Below are 27,246 nucleotides of genomic sequence, written 5' to 3'. Positions count from 1 at the left end.
TGACAACAATTCTCCCAAATTACAAATAAAAATGTGAATGGAATGGAATGGCTGCCATACATGTAGAGATGCTGATTTGAGAAAAAATGTCAGTGGTCTCTTAATTTTTTTCAGAGCTGTATATATATATATATATCAAAATTAACATGAAAATGAGAAATAACAAGGGGATAACATTGGCTGACTGTTAATAGCAAAGACAGAATTAAATAAGATCACTCATTTTCTTTCTTAAAAAAAAGTAAAGACATCACAGCTGACACTAGCAGTCGCACTCCAATTTCTGCACATTTGTGTTTGCCTCCTTTGCCCTTGCCTTCCTGAAACTGAATTTAAGGTCACTTGAACTTTAAAAGTAACTGGAGAAAACTTTCTGCTTCATGCAGATAATTTGGTTACTACACTTATTCAAGTATATTGAGTATTTAGGATATTGGAGTGATGTAAATACATTTACATCATTTTATAGCACATTTTTGTAGCAAGGTTGTGAAAATTGGCTTATGTTGTTTTCACATTTTGGTGAATGTTAATAGAATACGCTAATATACTTTGTCGAGAACCTTATTACTCCTTTACAAAGGTTAATTTGACAGGAACATGCGATTTAACAGCACATTATTTAATACAGGAAATTAAAATGCAAAGTGCAAATCTGATCTTGGATGCATATAGATATATTAATATTTTACAAGTTTTAACACATTCTTTCCAAACTTCAGCAACTATTTATGGCTGTCTTTTCTCATCTACACATACACTTACAGAGACAGACAGTGAAACCAATTTGCAAACACTTGTTTCTTGCCACACTCTTTAACGCTTTATGAATACTTTTTTACACAATGCTTTAAAAGTAACGCATCTTAGGCACGAACTACTTCAGGTGAACCTTATGTCTGTGACACACAGCAGACAACCTGTACGTCACTTTGTAGTCGAATTATTTATTTATTTTATGACCCGAGACTGATAACCTGGAAAACTATTATGTTCACAGAGTCATCTCCCCTATGGCTGTCTTTTGGGGTCATTGACTCAATTCCTTCCCATCAATCTCTCTGAACAGTTTCTGAGAGACACACTGGTCCGGAAGTTGACATATCGAATTGATAAAATAGTCCAACATCTATTGGGAATTTTAAGTTGTCATAGAGTATCAACTTTCTGCTTGGTTGTACAGGGAGGAGCGAAAACTCCAATTAAACTAATTGAAATCTACTACTGAATTGCAGAGTTCATTAATTTGTATTTGTTTAACAACTTTACAATATCAATGAAGTGCACTAGGTTAATTAACTATTAATATTCACAGTCAGACATCAGCTAAAACCATATGGAGAGCTTATTCTCATGCAAGGATTTTGTAGCACTACATATGAATTCAGAGCAACACAGATATTGGCACATATTTAAAGAGATTATAAAGTGACTGATGGATTAAATATCTTCACTCTGTTTCTAATTTTCACAGCCAGTAACCATGACAGATTCCCTATGTATAAAAATATATAAATAAAATAAGTGTAAAAATTGAAAAACTGAAATTGAGAGAGGGAGAGGGAGATTGTATGGAAAGCAAGCATCAGATATATTTGACCCTAATTGGCAGAGCTTCAGCTAGGTTACCAAATTCAAAGACAGTTTGAAAGAAGTGTACATGGGGCTCTAGTTGCAGAGGTGGTGAAATTAAAATATGGGGTGCAAATAGTAAAATGTGAAACCTACAAATTGGCAGCGGGGGAATGATTACAGTGAGGCTTGACTTCGTATTCCCTGTACTCTTTCTTCGACATCAAAGGATTTCAAGTCTCGTCCTGTCAATCTTACAGGTTATATAGGCAACTTCAAGTGAGAACTGTAGTATTTAAGAAAAATCAAAGCCCCTGTGGGACTGAAACCAATTTTGGAATTGAAATGAGCTCGATCTGATTTGATTTTACTTGTGTTGAAAAGGACATTGACCAGTAAAAAAGGACAGGAAGACATGATGGAATTGATGGAAGCGTCACCTTTTTTCTTGTCTAACCACGAAGAAGTATGCAGCGCAAATAAAAACAGACAGACTAAATATGATAAGCTATCGCAGAGGAGCTGGGCATAAATGATACCTATTGATGTAGCTAGAATTCTCCTAGAAAGCACAGATTAACAACAATATGATTTACATTATTAGACAAACAGAGAAGATGCATGACATTTAAAATATCTATGTCTGCAGTATGCACACAAACACACTCACCCACACAGAAAAAGAGAATCACCCTTGCCTTAAAATAGCAAGCACTGCATACTATTATAACTGACTTCAATCACCAGCTAAAAATAATTATAAAAGTTTAAGAAGCTAGAAACGGTGGCATATGGAGTCTATTATAGCAAGCCAGTGAATCATAGACTGTTGAATGAGTCTCAGATTTAATCAGTTTTAAGCAACATCCTTTGCCTTGCCTTTTTCAAAAGGTTCTTTTCTACCGGCATTAAATGGCAATATGGAGCATTCACAAAATCACCAATTCTTGAAAAGTCAGTGCTATGGGAAGTCATTTCAAATTCACGTTTTACATTGTAGCTGGAAATAGAATGAGATTCTAGAGGTCTTCATAGGGTTTTCATATGTCGTTTTTGACCCTGCACCATCCTGTGAAGATGGAATTAACACTGATAAACACACACCTGAGGGAAAAAGAAGCCCTACAGACCGACTAAATAAAACAAAGCTATAAAGAGGCTATATGTGAAGATTTGTGTACCAAGAATATGAACTGAAATACAATAAATGATACATTTGGCCTAGTTAGTGTGGTTAAAATTAGTTCAAAATAAAGTACAATGCAGTACCATGTGGTTCTTCAAGCGACCAAACTCCTTTATATTTTCCATTCACTAAGTTAGGGAGGTTGTGCTGAAAATATCTACTCTTCTACATTACTCATTTCGACATCTGTACATCACACCGGAGGCCTTTGCTTTCTCGTGATTGGAATAACTGAACACCGGATATGTTTGATTGATTCCACTTCTTTTGGGACGAAACCCTTGGTGTTGGTCACCTTCTTTAATCCATGAAAGGGCTTTGAGGGCATCCATACAGATGGAGCGGGGGCGATTACAACTCTCCCTGGGAGTGGGAAGTCTCTTGGACAGATGCAATTGCTGGGTGCTGAATACAACAAAAGATTATTTGTTGGTTTTCATGGTTCAAATCGTTGGCCAAGGACATGCCATCCCAATGAGCAGTCCTCGATATTGGGAGGTGATTTCGTTCTTCAATCTGCAGTTTTATACTATAAAAAAAAAAACATACGCACATTCAAATTATAAAATTAAGAAATGCAGCATTAAGACGATTGGCTTGAGAACATTTTGGAAACATAACAAACCTCATATTAATAGTTATATATTAGCACTGAAATTCCCAAATTAATAATGTTTAGGTGTAGTATTAATGCTTTCATATTTCAGTCTTTGCAAATGTTCCCAGTCATGATGCAACCAAAAGCTCATCCTAGTTCTGCAAGAATACTAATAGAATAATGTATGGCTGCCATCACCCAAGCACAGCTGGTTAAACCCAATGATGTAGTATGAGACGAGGCCTGACAGCAGAGACAGTAGCTGACTAGCAGGCTCAAAAATAAAAGATGCAATTTCATATGCGATGTCGATCTGGTTATGATGATTATTCTAAACGTCTCTTCAAACCAGAATAACAGTTACAATTTTGAAATTCCACTTTTCAACAGATTGATTTCTATGTAAGACATTTAAACACCTGGCCAGCCATTCTCCATTACATGAAATCACTTACTTCGACAATACAAAAGCACATGTACAGTGAGGGAAAAAAGTATTTGATCCCCTGCTGATTTTGTACGTTTGCCCACTGACAAAGAAATGATCAGTCTATAATTTTAATGGTAGGTGTATTTTAACAGTGAGAAACAGAATAACAACAAAAAAATCCAGAAAAATGCATTTCAAAAAAGTTATAAATTGATTTGCATGTTAATGAGGGAAATAAGTATTTGACCCCTTCGACTTAGTACTTGGTGGCAAAACCCTTGCTGGCAATCACAGAGGTCAGACGTTTCTTGTAGTTGGCCACCAGGTTTGCACACATCTCAGGAGGGATTTTGCCCCACTCCTCTTTGCAGATCCTCTCCAAGTCATTAAGGTTTCGAGGCTGACGTTTGGCAATTCAAACCTTCAGCTCCCTCCACAGATTTTCTATGGGATTAAGGTCTGAAGACTGGCTAGGCCACTCCAGGACCTTAATGTGCTTCTTCTTGAGCCACTCCTTTGTTGCCTTGGCTGTGTGTTTTGGGTCATTGTCATGCTGGAATACCCATCCACGACCCATTTTCAATGCCCTGGCTGAGGGAAGGAGGTTCTCACCCAAGATTTGACGGTACATGGCCCCGTCCATCGTCCCTTTGATGCGGTGCAGTTGTCCTGTCCCCTTAGCAGAAAAACACCCCCAAAGCATAATGTTTCCACCTCCATGTTTGACGGTGGGGATGGTGTTCTTGGGGTCATTTCTTTGTCAGTGGGCAAATGTACAAAATCAGCAGGGGATCAAATACTTTTTTCCCTCACTGTATTTTCCACATAAGTAATCCAAAACTATTTGAATGTATACACATCTACACCTATAGAACTGTGTTGAGAAAATGGTCAACATTTTAGCACAGGGGTTCCCAGCCCTGGCCCTGGAGGAGCCCCTACCCTGCTGATTTGTGTTCCAACCGAGCTCTCAATTACTTAATTGAACCTTAAATGAAGTAACAATCTGATTGGACTTTTAAAATTGTGTAATAAAGAGTTGGTTCTTTAATATGTTCCTTATACAATTCTATACGTAACTTAAAACCCCTGTTTAAAATAATTAAAAGGCTCTGATTCAGGAACTTATTGGACAATTAAGCACTCAATTAAGTAACTGAGAGCTCTGTTGAAACAAAAAACAGCAAAGTAGGGGGTCCTCCAGGGCCAGGGATGGGAACCCCTGTTTTAGCACATTGACCACAAGCTACACTCTATAGTTCAGGCCTCTTCAAATATTTATTCTTCTCTCCCCTTTGTTCCAACATGAAAGCCAGTCCACTCAAATGTGGTGTGGACATTGACATTGTATTCATCCTGTGTGGACATATTCAGAATGCAAAAATACTCACAAACATGTCTATTTAAAAATCACATTGAAAGGGTCACAGAGACCTGAAAAAGTGGATAAACTAAAGATTATCATAAATGATTCAAACCTGAATTTTATATAATCCTCCAACTGTGTCTTTAATTAATCCAATGTGTGTGTGTGTGTGTGTGTGTTTTTGCTATGCTCTTTTTGTAAAATTTTGTTTATGTATATATTGGGAAAGGAGGTGAGAAAGGAACCCTCCCAAGTATTTCTTGAATATACATTTTACATATACATATAGCCATACAGAAAAATGTCTTCTGATGAGAAATACAGTGGATAAGATTATAATCAAGGTACAGTGCAACTGTATAGAGAACTTTTTTTGATCACAAAATATGATAGATCTGCTTTGTTCAATATGGTTTTGATCTTCTCAGGAGAATCAATATTTCTCTTAGATGTAAATCTGCTTATCTTCTTAAAAACCTTTCCCAGTAGTCATGTTAAATAAATGTTTTCTGTATACCAGTGATTTTAATGGGCAATCTCTGTGTTGCAAAAATCTACCTTTGAGAAAAGACAAATCAAAACTAAGCAAAAGAAAACATTAACTCATTATCTAAGTACTTTACAATTTAAACTTTTTAAATTTTTGTGACATTGTTCAATGAAGATATCAAAAACAACAACAACAATAATCACGATAAAAGTTTTATATCAATTCAGGGTCTGTTATTGGTCTCATTCTGAGGCAGGAGTGCAGTAGATTTGCAAATGAAGTCTAGTAATGTCCGCATTGCATTTCTGACAGCACACTTTAGCTTTGCATTTCAGTTTTCCTGTAAATATAATCCAAAATATCTTATTTAAAATGAAATGCAATCTGAATTTTGAATGAACATGACTGATAAAACCTCAAATGTGCTTTTTTATATTTTGTGTGGTATTAACCTGTGAAAAATAAAATAGTGCATTGTACTCACAACAAGGGTAATTTTCAGACTCAAAGGTTGTGCTCTTCTAACGTCTTGTTTTTGTAGGGCTCAGTAGCATTATAAATTGATTCATTATAAATCATATCGATATCACTGGTTATCTGAAAAAGGAAGCACTCCCAAGGGGGAGGGGTTTCTGCGCACGTCTGTAGGAACCTGATTGAACCACATGACATGTGGAGATGGCCGCCAGATACACTTTGAGCATGGACGGGGACTTGCCCTGGTCCAACAGCTCCTGTCAAAAAATGATACGTCCCTGATGGCGAAATTAACTGGGTCATGACCCTCGTCTTTGCACCAGGTGTGAAATTTTCCACCACTGGTAGGAATACTGCGGCCTCGTATAGGGAGCTCTTGCCAACTGAATAGTGGCTACTACCGCATCTGACAGACCCCAGGCTATCAAGCGATCCTGCTCAGGGGCCAGGCCCAGAGCTGGAGGAGGCCCGGATTGGGGTGCCAAAGCGTGCCCTGCACCTGGGACAACAAGTCCACTCTCACTGGGAGCTGCCAGGGCTCCCCATGGAGGAGGGAGATCAGGTCTGTGAACCAGAGTCTGCAAGGCCACCAGGGCGCTATTAGCAGAACTGTCGCTCACTCTCGCCTGATCTTCTCCAGGACCACCGGGAGAAGGGGAAACAGTGGGAGGATGTTGAGCACGCCAATCCCTAGGATGGAGAACCATAGTGGCAGTGGGTGAACTCTGCTGAGGAGAAGAGATCCACTTCCGCTGTGCTGTATTGGCTCCACAGCTGCTGTATCACAAGCGGGTGGAGGCGCCATTCCGAGACCAGGGGGTCTCCCCGAGAGACCTGTTGGACAGGCCGGGGAGGTGAACTGCTCTGCTGGAGGGAAGCCGGAGCTGCACCCACAGAAGCAGGCGGTGTGTAAGACAATATAGTCTGCTCGACCGGAGATCTCCTTGTCTGTTGAGGCCTACACCACCAACCGAGCTCCTTCCAGCACACCGGAATGACTGTGACACGGCATGCTCGATCGCGGCGAGAGTGAATCCTGAGAGACCACCACTGCAGTGGCCTCAACTGGAGGAGGCCAAGGGGGAGGGTCTGTGATGCAGCCGCTAGGAGGCCCAGCAGCCTCTGGCAAAGGGACACCCTGACACGAGCTCTCAGTCGGAAGAGGGAGAGACACGCGTTTATGGAGGCAACTCTCTTTGGCACCAGTGTGGCGAGCATGGCAACGGAATCGAGGCGAGGTCTCTTACGACAAACCAAGGCTTAGGCCGGGTGGCAGGGCCTCGCATTTCCTGTGCGCTGTGAAGGAAAAAGGTTCTGAGGACAAAAAAACATCACAGCAAGCAGTCGGATTGCTGTACATGACAAAAGTACAATTCAGAGCTATCAAAGAGTCAGTCTACTTTCATATCCTGTCTGAATGTAAGGGGTCTAAATTTCCCTTGATGTATAAATTAATAAGTACAACGTAAAGATGATCTGACATTTGCATATCCAAGTAAGCACGACACGTGAACTTAGTGTACATCGAATATATCTTCCAAGGTGTAATCACAAATATTCAATCTTTAAAAACTCATTTGTATTTTCAGGTCTGCTGCAAAATGTAACCTCGACAAATAATAATTTTAGGAAAGCATCTCTATTCATCAGATACTGGATGATGGTTGGCAGTAATCCCTTTACCATTTCTGTAATGAAAGAATCGAATCCAATTTCCCTTCGAAGTCGTGTGTTCTATGTCTTTGATTTTGTTTTTAAGAAGAAAGTGCATTTCAACCCTAACCCCTAGTACAGCAGCAGAAAGCCTCTCCCACACAGAAAGTTGGCCTGTAATAATGCCCAAAGTGTTAAAGGCTCAAGACAGTAATTGACAGTAGACTTTCTAACACAAAAAGGAAGAGAAAGAAAGAACGTGGGTCTGTCTCGATGTACAATACCCTAGCGGCACTCACCCCAATCCACGTTTTCACAAAATATGTAAAACATGCAGTAGGATAAAACAAGAAAAAAATGATCAAACCTGCATTGAAAAAAGACCTTACATCAAATAGTCCACCATTTACATTTTCTGTGTGAGCCGAGCATGAGATACACAGTTATTTACAGAAATGCACCGTTCTAGAAAACAGCAGCCTTTGTCTTTTGCCTTCAAGAGCTAAATAGGTCGGGCCTTGAAAGGGATTGAAGCATATCAGGAGCTTTGATAGAGATAGTTCAGCACCCCACTGTTACTTTGATTCATGCAGGCTGGTAAATAGCAGTGTCTTGAGGAACAAAAGCCCCACTGTGCATTGATTGAGCCCTTCACAGTGTCGGCCCGACTCAAAGGGTTAGGAGAATCTCCTGATTTCCCAGGTGAAGATTCCACTCAGACATCACACAGAAGCTGGTCAATAATTGTAAAGAAACAAACAAATAAATAAATAAATGCACAAATAAATAAATAAATGAAGTGTACTTACTCTGTGGGCATTACTATTGATTCCACATGAGTAAAACTTTAATTGCTTTCTGCTGACCACAGTAAATAAATAAAGGAGACCTGGCGAATTCTGAAGGGAGGTAATTCTCTGAAAAGAAATGTGGACTGTACAAGGATATTAGTTTGCCGTTTTCTAACAGAGAGAGACAGGCAACGTTGTAATTTGTGTATGCTTTAAGACAGCCGTAGCTTTTAATTAGCATTAATCCTCACGTTGTATCTCTTGGTTTTCAGAGCAGAAGCAACAATGAAAGGAATACTTCAGTCGCCTACCAGGTTTTGAGCCAAATGTAATGTTACAGGAGATGAGAAATGGACGATGAAGGGAAATTGCCTGTGAAAAACAGTTTATATTTAGATGGGCCCTAACAGAACTTGTGAAATCCACAGAGAACAAGATAGCCCCCAGGGAAGCAGCACTGATACTGTGCAGAAAACAAGCTGTTAGCTCTCAGGTATAACACAACAGAGCTGTCATATCCCATCATTCAAGCAGCCCGAGCTCGGGAGGCATCAGTTGCTCGAGAGTTCAGAAGATGGAAACCTCTCATCTTAAAGCAGAACGTTCCCGCAACTGGGAGAACAGGTCTTGTGGAAGCATAAGGTTTGTGCTAAAAATGCATTGGAGGTTATTACAAAAAAAAACAAAAAAAACTAATTGATCACATAGTCTACAACAACAACAATAATTATAATTTGAACTTCAAATGTAACTTCACTTGCAATAAAAGTGTTTTTATCCTAGGAGTTCCTTTCTATTGAACTGACCTTGTGGATTAAGATCGAGAGCAATTCCTGCGCTACAATGACAGCTTTATCAGAGATATTAGCACAGATATGTAAGCAGACTGATTTTTAGTATTGTAGGGAGACAGAGAAAACCAAAAAGAAAACTGTAGGACAAAATATTAAACATCAGCCTCAGTAATAATATAATTTCTGAATAATATGAATACACTTGAGTGGTTAATGGAAAACAATATACATACATATTATTAAAATTGTACAATTACTTTTAGAGTACAGAGGCTGAAAGTGCCATTTGAGATGTGTTGTGGGGAAGCTGAATTAAATCGATTAAAAAGGGCTAGTTCTCATGAAATGCGAATGAACTTTACACTGGTTAAGTGCTGGTGTCAGGGGAATGCCATGTGAAATATCTATGATAGTTTTACAGTTTTATCTCAGCCTCAAGCTTAACCCCTGCTGCCACCTCCTCCTGTACCTCTGGTTCACATTAATGAACAGTTTTTAGCATGGGCTGTGCTCTTTGGCTTTCATTTGAAACTCAACTGGAAATCAATCCCAGAGCTCAAAGGGTAACAATGTACAAAGTTAACCCCGTGACCCTGTCCATACAGTTGATGCTTTAGTGTCTTAATGATGCTTAAAATGTCTTAGACTCTTGGAAGTATCCAATTACGTCAAGCACATGATCCTTAGCAAACCTGAATCTCTACAAACTTTTCATAGGAGATTCAAGTTTTCCACCCACTGAGTTGTGAAGTATTGGTGATTGCAAGAGTAAATAACCCTAACGGGAAATCAAACTTTAATTATCTTCTCTGTCCGGTAAGGCCAGAACATTTAAGCAAGCTGTCAATGTCTAGTCAAGTGATTCAAGAATTATAAATACAATTATGAGAAGAGTAAAAAGTCAGCATTTTTAACAAATGAGTCTGAACATTTGGAAGAACGAATAGCACTAGTATTGTAAAATATGTATTCCACTGAAAAGTTAATTAAAGATTTCAATAAAATATATACTATAATATCTCAACCCCAAAATAAATAATAATAATAAACAAATACTATCCATCAGGAATTAAAGCTTCACTTCTAAAAATGACATCTGGTTTTCTAAAAGGCTTATTATCTTTAATATACCATTGGATATCGCATTAGCTTGTATTATTCTAAAATATCATATTGCGATTGTATTTATGCTTTTCAATGGCATATACTGTAATATACATAACTGCTCTGTGTTATAATTGAATGGTTTATGAGTTTGGTATCAGGAGATATTTGGAGTTATGTCAAGCGGACTCTTTTTTAATTATTTATTTATTAATAATCGCAATAGTGACCTTTGAGTTTGAGCTGTGTAATTGAACTTGTATGCATGCTTCATAGGGGATTTCATTAACACACTGTAATGGATTAATGTAATTTGACTGCTAATGGTGTTCTTAGAGACTGTGGCCTTTGGGAAGAACTGCCAGGCTTGAATGATTAGCTGCCCTTTAATTATTGAGTATTGAAGATGCAGAGAAAAAGACAATGCAACGATGGCTAAAGTAAAGACATCTGAGGAGTTGCAGGCAATGCTCCCCAGCTTAATGCTGTACTAATGATGCTAACAACCACAATGTTATGAATGTATGAGTAAAGACTTCAGATTGAATTTAGAACTGAAAAGAAAACATGAAACCACAACATGCAGACAAGTCGAACAAGTGCTCAGGAACAACCAGGGGGAGGGAGAAATGTCAAACCTTCATCATCATATAAACAACATTCACATTAAAAAATGTTCTGCTTTACAATTAGACTGGAAAGAATCGTGGTGTTAGAGCAATTAACAGGGAAGGCAAGACTGAACAAATAAGAAATAAAAAGGTACGGCCTTTGAGACGGATGCAAATAGTATAATATAGATAGCAGCAATTCCCTCATTAAACCTGAATGTAATATTTCAGTGGCTTGAGCTAGGAGTTTCTTCTCTCCAACATTGTTCCCCTCATGCACATTACATGACCCATTTAAGCAATTTAAAGGAGCCAATTACATCTTCCTTATGCATTAATGTTGTCTTCATTGCTGTAAATATGTACGTGTTGTGCAAAACATTGTGTTCATTCTGCTTAGAGGATGAAATGCTAACTATTCCTGCAAAAGTCTTATCAGTTAAAGGCACATTTTCTTCTCACTCATTCTGGAAGATTATTTTAATTTAGTGTGCTGTGTGTGGTTAGAATGAACAATGACAGGGAGTTTAGATACCGTGTATTTAAGATAATAATAATAATAATAATAATAATAATAATAATAATAATAATAATAATAATAGTGCAAATGCAATTTAGCCTTAGCTGTTTTCTTGTGTGCCATCAATTAATTATCTTGAGTTTAAATAGGAGTGTGTGATTCGTGTGTGAGGCTACAGAAGTCACAAATGCCGTATTCTCAATAGAGGGAAATAGTCAAAAGGGTCTTTGCGTGTTTTCGTATACTAGAACATCTTAACTTCAATTTCTGTTTTAAAAGTTATCAAATATAACGCGTAAGTGCTATCAACTGGACATTTCTTGAAGAGTACTTACATTATCTGTCTGTGATTCTCTGATACAATGGCATGCGGTTCAGTCACACAGTTGAAGCCGCGATGTTTCCTATGAGAACAAACCGCGTCTTTAACTCGCAGACACGGACCAAGCAGAGGCCTCACCGGCGCTCCGCACACAGCACAGGCCCGCCCTGTGCTCATGACGTGCGCACTTTACCTTCTAATGATACTGATATTATAACCATATATCCTGAAATAACCGCATTTTAAAAGTGCTGGACAGTTTATTGTGGGTTTCAATGTAAAGTCAGTTGCCAATTATTTGTAAATATCATCAAATGATTTAGAAATATTTTAAAATGATTTAGATAAATCTGCAAATCATTTCAGCATATCTTCAAATGACTTCCTGTATTTTTAGATGATCACTTCCTGTTTCCTCATTCAATTACACAGAAATGAATGAACAAATGAACAGGAATTGATAATCTTGGGCTTCATACAGGAAGAAATTTGAAGATATCTCTAAAAGTACTTGTAAATGAGATATCTTTCAATAATTTGCAGATATCTCTAATTGATTTGCAGATAACTAAATAACGTTTTCCAAATGTAGTGCTCCATCTGATGACCTTCACAATTATAATAATGTCTGTGTTTGATTAGATAAAACATAATGTTTTACAAACTAGATTTTACTTAAAACAGAAAAACAAACCTCTTATACCAGGGATGGTGAACCCAGAGCGAAAAATAGCATTAACATACTGTATATGCACATATGGTGTGTGGCAGACACTTCATTGACGATTTGATCACAATACGTATGTAAGGGCAGTACTGTGCAGTCATGAAACTAGATCGGTTTCAATTCTCTAATTGGCTGGCCTTGATTTTGATTATGAGCCGATATGTTGTGTCAATGTGATGCTGCCTCCGTTTGTTATGAACTTGAACAGCATCACATTGGTCACCACCAAACTGAAACACAAATAGAGCAATGAATACATCATAAATAACAAACACAGTACCAATCATTTCAAAACGGTTATAAGTGTGCTATAATATATGCATGTTAATGTATATGTACACTCAGCGATCATGCACATAAACGCTCCCTCATCCGGCTCTAACGCCTGTGACCTGTGAAGCATCCTCTCGTCTCTGACCAGCTGGGCGCACTGCGCATGTCCAACCCAACATCTCCACCACGTCACTTTGCTATACATTGTTTTGGCAGAGTGACATAATTTTTCTGGTATGGAAGCCATATATCCACTTTGGTATACGAGTTTTTATTTGTGCTATGTCAAATATCCACTTTGGTGTATGACTTTTGTTTTCTGCTATATGGGTTGTTTTTTCTGCGATATGATATATCCATTTTCATATGTGATTTCTTTTTTGTGTTCATTTTGAATTGAAGGCCCCGAGTAATTGGCAGCGCTCGCGTTATTGCGTGAATATTCTGTTTCAGGCCGGGCTCTTTGTGCGCAGATTTGCGCTGTTCTGCGCAGAACTGCAGGATCCTCCACTCCCATTGGTGGAGCTGCCCTTCACGAGTGAGATGTTCATGTTATGATGCTGTTTGTGCTGCGGGGCGGCGCTGTGGACCAAGAGGACGAGGACAAAAACTGAGTCTGTCCTGTGCTGACGGATTGTGGCAGCAATGGACGTGTTTTCCAAACACGCAGGGAACAAGCATTTCGTTTACTGGTATCTCCTGTAAAAATGGAGAAATGGCCACAATAATTTATACTTAAAGCTTTGACAATTGAAAAACGTAATCAAGTTGGCAAAAGAAAGCTGTGAATTCTCAAAAATAAATCCATGATGCATTTGATTGTAGAGTGCATTTGTGTGCACTCATACTCATGGTACATTGATACCACTGTGTTATTTTGCACAATGTATATTTTTTTATTCTTGTTTTTTAATGTAAAAGCAGTAGATATGAAGTGAATATACATTGAAAAAGGTGCATTGATAATGATTGAGTGCAAGTGCAAACAAAACGCAAAGCAATATGGAAGGGTTACTAATGCAGCCAGATGAACAAACTTGTGTGTAACGGCAGGGCAAGAGGACAATCTGCGGGACTTTGTTTTGGGGGTAGATTGTGATTGAAATGGGGTTTTGAAATGTACTTCAGCATTATAATCCTCAAATATAATGCGTACTGAAATGTGATTCATGCATTTGACTGCACTGTAGCAATACTGCAATATTTAAATGATGTATTCACTGTATGATGCACTTATTCTTTAATGCTGTGACATGCTTTGGCATGGTGTTCCACTATATACAGTTAAGATTGATTGATTTCATTTGAATGAGGATTAAAGATTCTCATTGTCAAAAATATTCCACAAACGATCGAGCTAGTGAAGTGCTATTACTATTGCTTTTTTATATTTGTAGATTGACAATAATGGAACCTGCATATTTATAATCTTTGTTGGGAAGAATATGTGCAGCATATTGTGCAGCAGACTCCCATTAGCAGACTGGAGCTGCACTTGCTCTCCAGACTACAGAGTGACATGGGCGGAAGTTCAAGGTGGTGGTGTTGCGGGGGGGGTGGGTTGGCAGTGGATGCAGGGGTTTGGTTCTATCTGTATATAGTTTTTAGATTTTTCTGTATTGCGGTTTATTTTGTTGGCATGTTTGCTTAATAACTTAGTAACAACAAAAACATGATATAAATATTGGTTAAAAAATGCCCTTTAGCCCCTGTATAAACTTTTATATCCCTAATTTATCATCGGCACCCTTTGGCACTTAGCAAAGTATACAAACCAGACTTTGGGCACTGCAGCCAAGAAAGGTTCGCCATCCCTCAGTGCCCCCCTTCTGAAGGGCCTCACTTACAAAGGGCAGGGACTCGAGCTGCGGGACTCCAGCGAGGAGAGGACTGCGAGGAGACGCCGCACAGCAACAGCAGGAAGCCATGACGATTGTCCCCAAAAACGCGACATTCCTGATTTATTTCAAAACGCAATTTATCCATTACAGACCCGTACTTAATAGCGATTTGCTGTTTGTAAGGAAATGTTTCTGTAAAATAAAGGGACAGAATAAAACTAATGACAAAACGGATTGCCCATAGACTACAATGGGGAAAACAGAAGGGCGGTCTAAATCTCCAATTCAGAAGGGTGGTCTAAATCTCCAAATCCCACACAGGAATCCTAAAATCCTGAATACGCTTTCTTTAAAATGACCTCATATAAATCATAAAAGTGGAATGACAGCTGCTTTCTATGGAATGACAGGCCTGGAATATTGAAAATGCACTGAAAAAATGGCACAAATAGGTTTCACTGTCTATACACACACACACATACACACACACATTATTATATATACATATATACACATATATACATATATATACACACTGTCATCTACATTAATGTACATTGCAAGTTCAACCTTATCTGAGTAAATGGGCAACTGTATGTAAAATAAGGTGATATCTTGAAACAATTGTAAATCACCCTTAATAAAGTGTCTGCATAGATATAATAAAGAATATTAATGAGCAACTAACAGCAATAAAGACATGATAATTAACTGATTAACTCTCTTTATTTGCTTTGCATACTTCAGAAAATGATATTGTTTATCCATTTCTTCACAGAAATTGACATTCAATAAGTAATTTCTATTTCATTCCATTTTAATATTAAAGCAATAGGTTTTATGAAATCAAATATGAAGTATTGTGCATTTTTCTGCAGTAGATAAGGTTTGCTTAGTATTGACAGTAAATGAACCAATCAAATGAGAGAGGGCATGGTTCTGTGTTGTCAATGCAGGGAGTGGTATCATGGAGCTTGCCTTTCAATAAACCATACAACGTCCAAAGTGTTTCATCTGTGAGACCTGCTTGTAAATCAGTGTGTGTGTGAAAAGAATCCTATTATGTTTTTAGTGTGTTTTCAGTATTCCAGGCCTGTCATTCCATGGAAATCAGCTGCCATTCCACTTTTATTTTTTATATTAGGTTATTTTAAAGAAAGTGTATTCAGGATTTTAGAATCCCAGGCTGGGATTAAATCAAAACTTTGACCCATCCGCTAATACAGAACTAGACAACTGTACTCAGTTGCGGCTTCATTTTTAGATGCCACTTTCTTCTAATCATAAATATAACCACTATAAGGTACAGGTTTGTAGTTTGCTATTAGCGGGTGGGTCAAACATTTGATTTAATCCGGCCCCCAGTCTAGGATTTGGAGATATGTGTGCTGTTTTCAGTGCATTTTTAAATATGAAACATGCACTGTTGGTAACTTCCCAGCATTTCACTAGAGCCTTATATACAGACGTCAATCCCACAACCTATTTACAGACCTCAATGGGTCAGAATGATTTATTTACCAATACTACATACATACATATATACATACATATATGCATGTATAGAGGACAAGTCAGACCCTATTCAGTGCGGCTTTAGCCCCCCTATATTTGATAAGAAACTTTAAATCCATCGATAAGCAGATGAACTAACTCGCAGGCTTTAGGTTATTGGGCACTTAGACAAACCGCCAACCCCCCCCCCCCCCCCATCAATACAAGCATTGCGTATGATGATCATCTGGCCAGTGTGACATCACAGAGGTTCCAGAGTTCTAAACCACCTTCCTTATGCCAAGCATTCCACTGCTGTGCTTACCTGAGAGAGAACGGACGTGTTTTGACTTTGTGCAAACATTGTTAGACAATCCACTATCCTCTACGTAGCGAAAGCCTTTCTATATTGTTATCGGTTCTCTGAGTTTCTGTTCTGATAAGGAGTGAGAGACAGACAGACACAGAGACAGACAGAGAGACAGAGAGAGAGACAGAGGCCCGGTGGGGTGCCATCGGGCCTCAGACTCCCCTGGAGACAGAGATTCCAGCGAAGATGGGGTTTAGGTCATTCCTGCCCTACGCATTACCTGGACTGCTGGCGGTCATAGGCTGGTGGTGGTGGCTGTCACGGAAGAACCAACCCGACGACAGCCACGCCTCAGCCGACGCCAGCCACGTCTCTGCCGACGCCAGCCACGTCGATGCCGACGCCAACCACGTCGATGCCGACGCCAACCACGTCGATGCCGACCTGTGGCACGTCGAAGCCGACGCCTGCCACGTCGAAGCCGACCTCTGGGACATCGATGACGACCCCTGCCACGTTGATGCCGACCTCTGGCACGTCGATGCCGACCTCTGGCACGTCGATGCCGACGCCTGCCACGTCGATGCCGACGCCTGCTACGTCGATGCCGATGTCAGCCGTGTTGAAGGCGACCTCTGGGACGTCGATGCCGACGCCTGCCACGTCGATGCTGACCTCTGGCACGTCGATGCCGACGCCTGCCACGTCGATGCCAACGCCTGCTATGTCGATGCCGACCCCTGCCACGTCGAAGCCGACACCAGCCACGTCGAAGCCGACACCAGCCACGGCGACTTCCAGTGCCTTGCTCTCCTGGGGCAGGGGACATTTGGAAAGGTATATCCCAATGACCCGAGTCATGGTCTTTATAATGTGTGGTGGCTCCAAGCGATCGGTAATTCAGCCGAGGATGTGGAGAATAGATATTTGCTCGACACCAGTTTTCCAAAAACATATTTGTGGACACTTTAGAACTGACGTCCACTTTCTAACCTGTAACAGAAACATTGTCTGTGACTTGTAAGTGCAATTAGTGAGGACGTATTTCTAAATGCTTGTGTTGTGAGTGTCGCTCCTGGGCTCGAGAGCGGAGTTTGCCCGTCTTGAATCTGTCTTGCTTTGACAGGTGCTGCTTGCCGAGGCCAGAGACACTGGAGAGAAGTACGCCATTAAAGCACTGAAGAAGGCAGACTATCTAGGCAGTGAAGATTTTGGCAGGTATGGCTTTCTTTTGTCTCTAGTGAGGCTTCTGGGTTTCTCAGCAGAGCAAAGATAAATAAACCTCATCATGGTTTTAATGCTTTAGACCAAGGGACCACATGACTTCTTCAAGCAAGCTATTGATAAATGTATTTTCAGCTGCTGTCTGTCTTTTGTCTCTCCCAGCCTCATGTGCGAAAGGCGCGTCTTTGAGACGTTAAACAATGAGCAGCACCCGTTCCTGGTGAACTACTTTGGAGCCTTCCAGACCAGCGGGCACGTGTGCCTCAAAATGGAGTATGTGGTTGGCGGAGACCTAAAGATGGATCCAGACGCGGACGCATTTCCTGAGCCCCGGGCCGTGTGAGTGAAACACTGAGCTGCATGGTGCCTCGGTAGAGAAGCTCGCTCTGCCAACAGTAATGATGTTGAACTGTGTACCTATTTAATCAGAATTGATTGCAAATTACATTTTATCTGAGCTTTTTTGTTGTTGGTCTCTTTTCTTGAACAGATTTACTGCTGCCTGTGTGGTGTTGGGTCTGGAGCATCTACACAGCCACAAGATAGCTCATAGGTAAGGTCTCACACATCAGCACTTTTTACAACATACACACAAGAAAACATGCACAGTGTCACCGAGATCAAACCCCACCTCAACTATTCTCCCATTTCATTTAATTTCTCATAGATGTTGTAAATGATTGATTGTGACTCATAAGAGAAGCCACATCCTAATATCAGTGCAGACATGAACCTGAATGCACACAGTGTGAGACGTGTGTGTTTCCTTTAATGGCTGACAGTGAGACAGTGTTCGTGTTCCGGGCATGTCCTCTCTCTATTCTGCTACCATGTGATTATACTGTATTTTTATTGCAGGGACCTGAAGCTGGACAACCTGTTGCTGGACAGAGAAGGCTTCGTTAAAATCGCCGACTTCGGGATATGCAAAGAAGGTACATTACAAAAACAATAGTGTTGATTTCCTCATTTAGCACTATGTATAATTTACATTTTTACTCCGGTGTGTTTTTCCCGACTCCTCTTCATTGTTCTTGCCAGGCATGGGTGCCAGTGATGTCACCGGCACATTCATTGGCACACCCGACTTCATTGCCCCCGAAGCCCTTACAGAGGAGACATATACCAGAGCTGTGGACTGGTGGGCACTGGGGGTGCTGCTATATGAAATGCTCATCGGCAAGGTGGGTAACACAACTTCATTAAACCTGTTGATTTTGCAAATACCAATCTAATGGAAAATGTAAACTAATAGCTCCAAAAGCTGAAACACAAGCCAGTGTTTAATCTCATGCAGCTCTCTCGTGCACACAGAACCGAAAGCTCAGGTGTAAATTGACCATTTGGTTGTACAGTCTACACTATTGGTGTCCGTGTAGCTTTTGCAGTCCTGGGCTAAGATTGTGAATAATGCAAAGGCTCAGTCTGGAGTCACCCTTCAATGCGCTCTCCTGTCTTTCTCCTTGTGCCCGTAGCGTCCCTTCACTGGCAACGATGAGGACGCCATGTTCGAGAGCATCATCAGAGACCCAGTGCAGTTCCCCAGCCACCTCTCCACAGAAGCCACCTGCATCATCACAGGGGTTCGTGTGCCAAGTTTTTTCCTCCAGTTTGTGCCTCGGTATCCCGCTTCCCAACCATAATGAACGCATGCCACTGTTATTGAAATGTGACGGGACTCCTCTCCTGCATCACGTTTCAGCTTTAAGTCCATTGCTGGAGAATAACGTGCCTCTCCTTCTTGTTTTGAATCATCTGCAGCTGTTGGAGAAAGACCCAGAGTGGCGGCTGGGCGCCGGGGAGCGCGGAGTGGAAGACGTCAAGGCCCACCCCTTCTTCAGGGTACGTGGCGCATACAACCGTTTTAGGGCTCTGTCCCGTGAAGGTGGCACCCCCTTTACTTCTTTTCTTCTCTCTCGTTTCAGAGTGTGGACTGGCCAGTGCTGCTTGCTAAGAGAGTGACGCCTCCCTTCATCCCCACAATCAGCGAGCGTGAGGCCCTGTGTGGCTCTGCGGCCCCTGTGTTCACTCTGCCCCACAAGCGCAGGGCCCTGACTGAAGAGGAGCAAGAACTCTTCAAAGACTTTGACTACGTGGCCGACTGGTTCTAGTGCCAGCGCTGGGGAAACGAGCAAGAGAGTGACACACAGAGACAGACAGACATTGAGAGCAACACAGAACATCAGCTCTCCCCCTCCCCTCCTCCCCTCCTCCCCTCCCCTCCCCTCACACGCGCACACACGCACGCACACACGCGCACACACACACACACACACACACACATGCACACACACGCACGCACACACATACGCGCACGCACGCGCACACGCACTGAGAGGATCCTGCAGCCGTTGTGATGGTCCTGGCCGTGGGACATGAAGACTATAAAACCCGCCTTCACCGCCAGACGGAGCGGCTCAAATGACGTGTTCCTCCTCACACTGTAAACTCAATAAAACCAACAACAATCACTTTCAAAGATGCCTCCTTGTGTTTGGATTGCACTGATTCATTCTTCTTGACTGTAAAACAGGGAACTGATCTCCTGTGCCACTGTGGGTCGTCAAAGGTCATGTCATTTTCTCATCGGTTGAAGGCAAATGAGCAATAATATGTACTATGACACACAGTTAACATCCTATGTATTATTATTTATACATATGTAGAGTAAACATGGTTAAAGGAAAACATGACCCAATTGCATGCCAAATATTTAAAGACTCAAATATGATTAAAATACACAAATCCCTCTGAATCACAGAAAACAAAAGTTTGCTGCAACGCCCAATCCTATATAATGAAACCAGATAATATGTAAAATATCTGATGTTTATGGCTAGCAGTCTCTGGAACATGTCAGATTTCATGAATAAAATTAAATCTGTGTTCTAGTATTCGTGCAAGTAAGGCCCTTACTTTTCACCATGTCCAAACACCGCTCCCATATAGATGCACTCCTCCTCCGCTTCCCGCTCTGTGGATCCTTGTGCGCTCCCAGCAACGTCCAATACACTCCTGACACGGGTCTTGAAAGTGGTTTCCTCATGGCAGTGAACACTTGATGGCAATCATGTTCTTCTTCGCCACGCCACACAGGTTCCCACAAGCATTGAGTCCATCTGTAAACTCTGATCCCATGTCCGCAGTCGTAAAGAACGATGTTAATTAAAGATCAGTATAATTAAAGGGCATGACGCACTGTACAGACTGACTCCAGAAGAAACCTCTATCTGTGGTGCTCTCTCCACAGGTGACACTAAATATGACAGATTACAATGAGCTTCATGAGGTTCCTCAGAAACGGCAGATAAGGGTATATTCATAGACTTGTTCCAGCATGGTCCTGGTGAACTTGTGAACAGCAGTATTCAAGTACAGGACAGAGCGTGTCCACAGCCTATGTTTTGGTCTCACTCTTGTGCGGGGGGTGCTGCTCATGGTGAAGCTGTCACAGTCGCTTGTTTGAACTCTTCTCTTTGCTTTAGTGTGGCTCTCAGTCCCAATTCCAGCACTGTACAAATCTTCAGGCACTTCCTGGTGCAAAAATTCATACAGTGGCTTTGCAACACTAGGAAAACTGGGCAATAAAGTCTTTCAGTATCAAAACATATGAAACACGAGGAAGAATTGCAAGATGGTTATATGATGACACATACATGATGCCAAAAGCCATTTCTTGTCCACCTTCACTCTGAGGAGGAATAAAGTTTCGTACTTTTGTGAAGGAGAAACATGTTCACCCCCAGAAATCAATTTCCTTTCTGACACGTTTGTCTGAAATAAAGCATTATTCCAAAGTTTTGAACTTACAGTGAGGAAAAAAAGTATTTGATCCCCTGCTGATTTTGTACGTTTGCCCACTGACAAAGAAATGATCAGTCTATAATTTTAATGGTAGGTGTATTTTAGCAGTGAGAGACAGAATAACAGCAACAAAATCCAGAAAAACGCATTTCAAAAAAGTTATAAATTGATTTGCATGTTAATGAGGGAAATAAGTATTTGATCCCCTATGACTCAGCAAGATTTCTGGCTCCCAGGTGTCTTTTATACAGGTAACGAGCTGAGATTAGGAGCACTCTCTTAAAGGGACTGCTCCTAATCTCAGCTCGTTACCTGTATAAAAGACACCTGTCCACAGAAGCAATCAATCAATCAGATTCCAAACTCTCCACCATGGCCAAGACCAAAGATCTGTCCAAGGATGTCAGGGACAACATTGTAGACCTACACAAGGCTGGAATGGGCTACAAGACCATCGCCAAGCAGCTTGGTGAGAAGGTGACAACAGTTGGTGCGATTATTCGCAAATGGAAGAAACACAAAATAACTGTCAGTCTCCCTCGGTCTGGGGCTCCATGCAAGATCTCACCTCGTGGAGTTTCAATGATCATGAGAACGGTGAGGAATCGGCACAGAACTACACGGGAGGATCTTGTTAATGATCTCAAGGCAGCTGGGACCATAGTCACCAAGAAACAATTGGTAACACACTACGCCGTGAAGGACTGAAATCCTGCAGCGCCCGCAAGGTCCCCCTGCTCAAGAAAGCACATGTACAGGCCCGTCTGAAGTTTGCCAATGAACATCTGAATGATTCTGAGGAGAACTGGGTGAAAGTGTTGTGGTCAGATGAGACCAAAATCGAGCTCTTTGGCATCAACTCAACTCGCTGTGTTTGGAGGAGGAGGAATGCTGCCTATGACCCCAAGAACACCATCCCCACCGTCAAACATGGAGGTGGAAACATTATGCTTTGGGGGTGTTTTTCTGCTAAGGGAACAGGACAACTGCACCACATCAAAGGGACGATGGACGGGGCCATGTACCATCAAATCTTGGGTGAGAACCTCCTTCCCTCAGCCAGGGCATTGAAAATGGGTCGTGGATGGGTATTCCAGCATGACAATGACCCAAAACACACAGCCAAGGCAACAAAGGAGTGGCTCAAGAAGAAGCACATTAAGGTCCTGGAGTGGCCTAGCCAGTCTCCAGACCTTAATCCCATAGAAAATCTGTGGAGGGAGCTGAAGGTTCAAGTTGCCAAACGTCAGCCTCGAAACCTTAATGACTTGGAGAGGATCTGCAAAGAGGAGTGGGACAAAATCCCTCCTGAGATGTGTGCAAACCTGGTGGCCAACTACAAGAAACGTCTGACCTCTGTGATTGCCAACAAGGGTTTTGCCACCAAGTACTAAGTCGAAGGGGTCAAATACTTATTTCCCTCATTAACATGCAAATCAATTTATAACTTTTTTGAAATGCGTTTTTCTGGATTTTGTTGTTGTTATTCTGTCTCTCACTGTTAAAATACACCTACCATTAAAATTATAGACTGATCATTTCTTTGTCAGTGTGCAAACGTACAAAATCAGCAGGGGATCAAAAACTTTTTCCCCTCACTGTATGTGTGAATGAGTTTCTTTAGTGTCTAACCTCTAACTCGTCAGATGAATCCAAGGTCACAATCTGTTTGCAGAAAACAGGGCCATGAACTATAATCAAGAATATCAAAAATAAAGTACTCTTACATTACAATCTGTCACAGTTTTATTAGCAACTAGGAGAAGGTTTTGATTTAATGCCAGCTTATATCCTTGCGGCCTGGTCACAGGGAAACGTGCAGCAGGGGTCCGAGAGGGCCGAGGGTAGTAGACCACCAGCCGTAGCGAGATCTAAAACCGAGGCACGCACGCATGGACCGGGAGGGCTAGCAGAGCTCGTTCTCAGCGAACAGAGAGAGCGAGTTCTCCTACAGCCGCAGCCACGGGCTGTAATTTGGGTGCAATCCGGCGGAGGGCACCTCTTGCTACACACCGAGGCTCAGGCCGGGCAGCCGGCAGCGCTGCTAGCGCTCCTGCTGTGGAGGAAAAAAGCCCTGTGGACAATAAACCAACTTAGCAAGCAGTCTGAATTCATAAGGCACTATATAAACACGACTATTATTTTTTAAGTGTACTATTTGTAGCCGAAACCAAAACCGAAGCGCACCGGAGCCCAGGAGTCGAATTAGCTATCAATAATAACTTAATAATACAAATAGACACAGTGATAAACAGTGGTGACAGCACAGCCGTGAAGCCAAGCAACCGAATAATAATAATTGTTAAACAACAATATATAATATTAATGGGGGATTTCAATTTCCCAAACTTTGACTGGGAAAGCCCAGTGGGGACTACAGAAGCAGAAATAGAAATGGTTGAGATGGTAAAATGACTGCTTTCTAACTCAATTTGTCAGGGAACCAACCAGGGAGAGTGCATGCATTGACTTGATCTTTTCAAATGACCAAGATAGAGTCAGGGGGACAGTAGTTAGAGAACCAATGGCAAACTGTGACCACAACATGGTTAGCTTTGGGGCATTCTTTCAAAAAACAAGGTCCAAGTCAAAAACAATGGTCTACAATTTTAGAAAAGCAAATCTTGAAGGCATGAGGTGGCACTTAGAAGAGGTGGACTGGAGCACACTGGATACAGAGTCAGTTGAAAATGGATGGGTATATTATAAGAATATACTACTTGAGGCTCAGGAGCAATTTGTACCAAAACTTAGCAAATTGAGGACCAAAAAACACTGGCCAAAATGGTTTAATAGAGGTATGCAAGAAAGATAAAGAAGAAGAAAATGTTGTATAGTGCATACAAAAGGGTTGGAGACAAAACAAAATACATAGAATATGTTGAGCTGCAAAGAGATCTTAAGAAAGGGATCAGGAAAGCAAAGAGGGAAATAGAAAGAAACATAGCTCTTGGAGCTAAAACCAATGCAAAGAGTTTTTTTAAATACTACAACAGCAAGAGGTCAATAAAGGAGGAAGTGAAACAGATAAAGGGCAAAATTGGAGGTATCTTGGAAAATGAACAAGATGTAGCAAATATTCTGAATGAGTATTTCACAGAGGATTTCACAATAGAAAAAACAGATGACTTGCCACAGGTTAACAATCAGTCCAGTCAAACCCTAAGAGAGATCAGGATAAATGAGGAGGAGGTACTAAAGGGACCAGCAGAATTAAAACCAACAAATCACCTGGGCCAGATGAGATATTTCCAACAGTACTTAAAGAAATGAGGGAAATTATTTATAGGCCGCTAAGTCAAATATTCCAAATGACGCTTAGAACAGGGGATGTGCCAACTGACTGGAAGACAGCAAATGTCATACCAATCCACAAGAAAGGGGACAAAACTGAGCCAGGAAATCACAGACCAATCAGTCTCACCTGCATCACCTGTAAAATGTTGGAAAAAATGATCAGACAGAAAATAGAGGAGCATCTTAACGAAAACCATATTCTTGGAGAGGCAGATCATGTCTTACAAATTTATTAGAATTTTTTGAACATTCAACTGCAGCTGTAGATCAGGTGAAAGCATGTGATATGATATACTTAGATTTTCAAAAAGCTTTTAATAAGGTCCCACACCAAAGACTGATCCTCAAATTGGAAGCCGTAGGCATTCAGGGTAATGTAAGTAGATGGATTGTGAACTGGTTGATGTATAGGAAACAATGGGTGTCAATTAGAGGAGTTGCTTCTAACTGGAGTGAGGTTGTTAGTGGAGTTCCACAGGGATCAGTATTAGGGCCTTTGCTTTTTCTAATCTATATTAATGATCTGGACTCTGGGATAGTTAGCAAACTTGTCAAATTTGCAGATGATACTAAAATAGGTGGCTCAGCAGATACAATCTTGGCAGCACAGGCTATTCAAAGGGACTTAGATAATATTCAGTTGTTGGCCGACAACTGGCACTATGGGAGGAATAGAACTAGATGAAGTAACGCATGAGAGACCTAGGAGTCTACGTGGACTCCTCACTTTCTCCATTCACACAGAGAGTCGTCACAATCTGAAACAAACTCCCCAGCGATGTGGTTGAAGATGAAAATTTGGGAACATTTAAAAATAGACTGGATGGGATCCTTGGATCACTTAGATATTAATGGACACCAAACGAGCACAATGGGTCCAATGGCCTCCTCTCGTTTGTGAACTTTCTTATGTTCTTAATAATTGAAGAGTTAAAATAAAAAGAAGTACTTAAAAAGATGAATTCCTTCAAAGTGGAGCAGCTCAGTAATGTGCATAAAAAGGTTGTTTACTTATTTAATTGTTACGCCTCCGGCCAATTAGGCTGTTAAAAATTGTTCACTTACATATCCGGGTTCAATTAATCACACCTGTCAAACTCCTTTGGGAAACAAACAGCTTGTTTCACATGCAAAATCGCCTTAGAGCTGTAACATTTTTAACATCCTTTTAACCACACATTTTTTCAGATACATTTCCTCATGTGACCTTTGGTCCTGTGGCAGTAATCAACCCATTCAAGTATTTCAAATCACATCAGTTTTCATTTCAGATAGTTTTCTTTGGTCCTTGGTAGAAAATCCCCTGTTAACTGTTATTCTACAAAGACATAACTATCATGATTCGTTCATTAATATATTGGCAGATGCCTTTACCTAGGGTGACTTACAGTTTAGACAACCATTACATAAGTGTAATACAATTCAATACAAAATTCAATTTAAGGAATACAATCAATACAAAGTACAGCTGAAGAAAGGTGCAGAACTACATCCATCCATCTTCAAAATCACTTATCCTGGTGAGGGTCGCGGGGAAGCCGGAGCTGATCCTGGCAAGCACAGGGCACAAGGCAGGAATACACCCAGTACAGGACACAAGGCCATCGCTGGGAAACACACATACAGGGCAATTTAGCATGGCCAATCAACCTAACCTGCATGTCTTTGGATGGTGGGAGGGAACCTGACTGACCAGAGGAAACCCACACGGACACGGGGAGAACATGCAAACTCCACACACACAGGCCCCCCAAGCTGGGGCTCAAACCCAGGACCCCAGCTGCTGTGAGGCAGCAGCGCTAACCACCCTGCCACCGTGCTGACTGTGCAGAATTACAATTAATATAAAATACAAAGCATATATTAATACATTAATGTATATTAAATAATAAAATCAAATGTGTGTGTATAGCCTATACATATTTAAATTAATGCACTGATGGTTACACATGCTAAACAAATTTATATGCTCCCATCTAGGGATATTTAAAGCATAATGCAAATTTGTGTTAATGTTTTTAATTGGCTGCAGGGTAACGTTAATGTATTATGATCGTCACTGTGCAGAAGTAGATTTCTTATTTCTGTTTTCACCCTGAGACAAATAAATTAATATATTATAGAATTATAGAATAACTTTGTTTTGATTTCTGTAAAAGGTTGATGTTTGATGTATAAACTCAGTTACTTTGACGTGAAACTGTTTCAACATTTGCCAGAGACGTGCGTTTACTGCATTTTTGTAATATTTTCTACTGTTTATCTAAGATATCAGTGTTGTTTCTGATACCTGTTGAGTAAAAAGAAACCTTGGTCATTTAAACATCGAATGGAACGGCGGACTGTGTGTTATCCGACCTCT

The 27,246-nt window shown here is 40.9% G+C and overlaps 1 protein-coding gene across 1 annotated transcript in view; it reads right to left on the bottom strand.

The window, feature by feature from the left end:
• The window catches only part of trpc7b (transient receptor potential cation channel, subfamily C, member 7b), a 108,829-nt gene extending 96,767 nt beyond the window's left edge, over positions 1–12,062 (bottom strand). The window contains exon 1 of the mRNA XM_066716706.1: positions 11,928–12,062. Within this exon, the coding sequence (XP_066572803.1) occupies positions 11,928–11,929 (2 nt within the window). The 5' untranslated portion in view covers positions 11,930–12,062. The remainder of the gene's footprint in view (positions 1–11,927) is intronic.
• Positions 12,063–27,246: the final 15,184 nt, after the last annotated feature.

The sequence above is a fragment of the Amia ocellicauda genome, chromosome 11, assembly GCF_036373705.1.
Source record: "Amia ocellicauda isolate fAmiCal2 chromosome 11, fAmiCal2.hap1, whole genome shotgun sequence".
Taxonomy (NCBI): Eukaryota; Metazoa; Chordata; class Actinopteri; order Amiiformes; family Amiidae; genus Amia; species Amia ocellicauda.
This window is presented reverse-complemented; position numbering and strand designations above follow the sequence as displayed.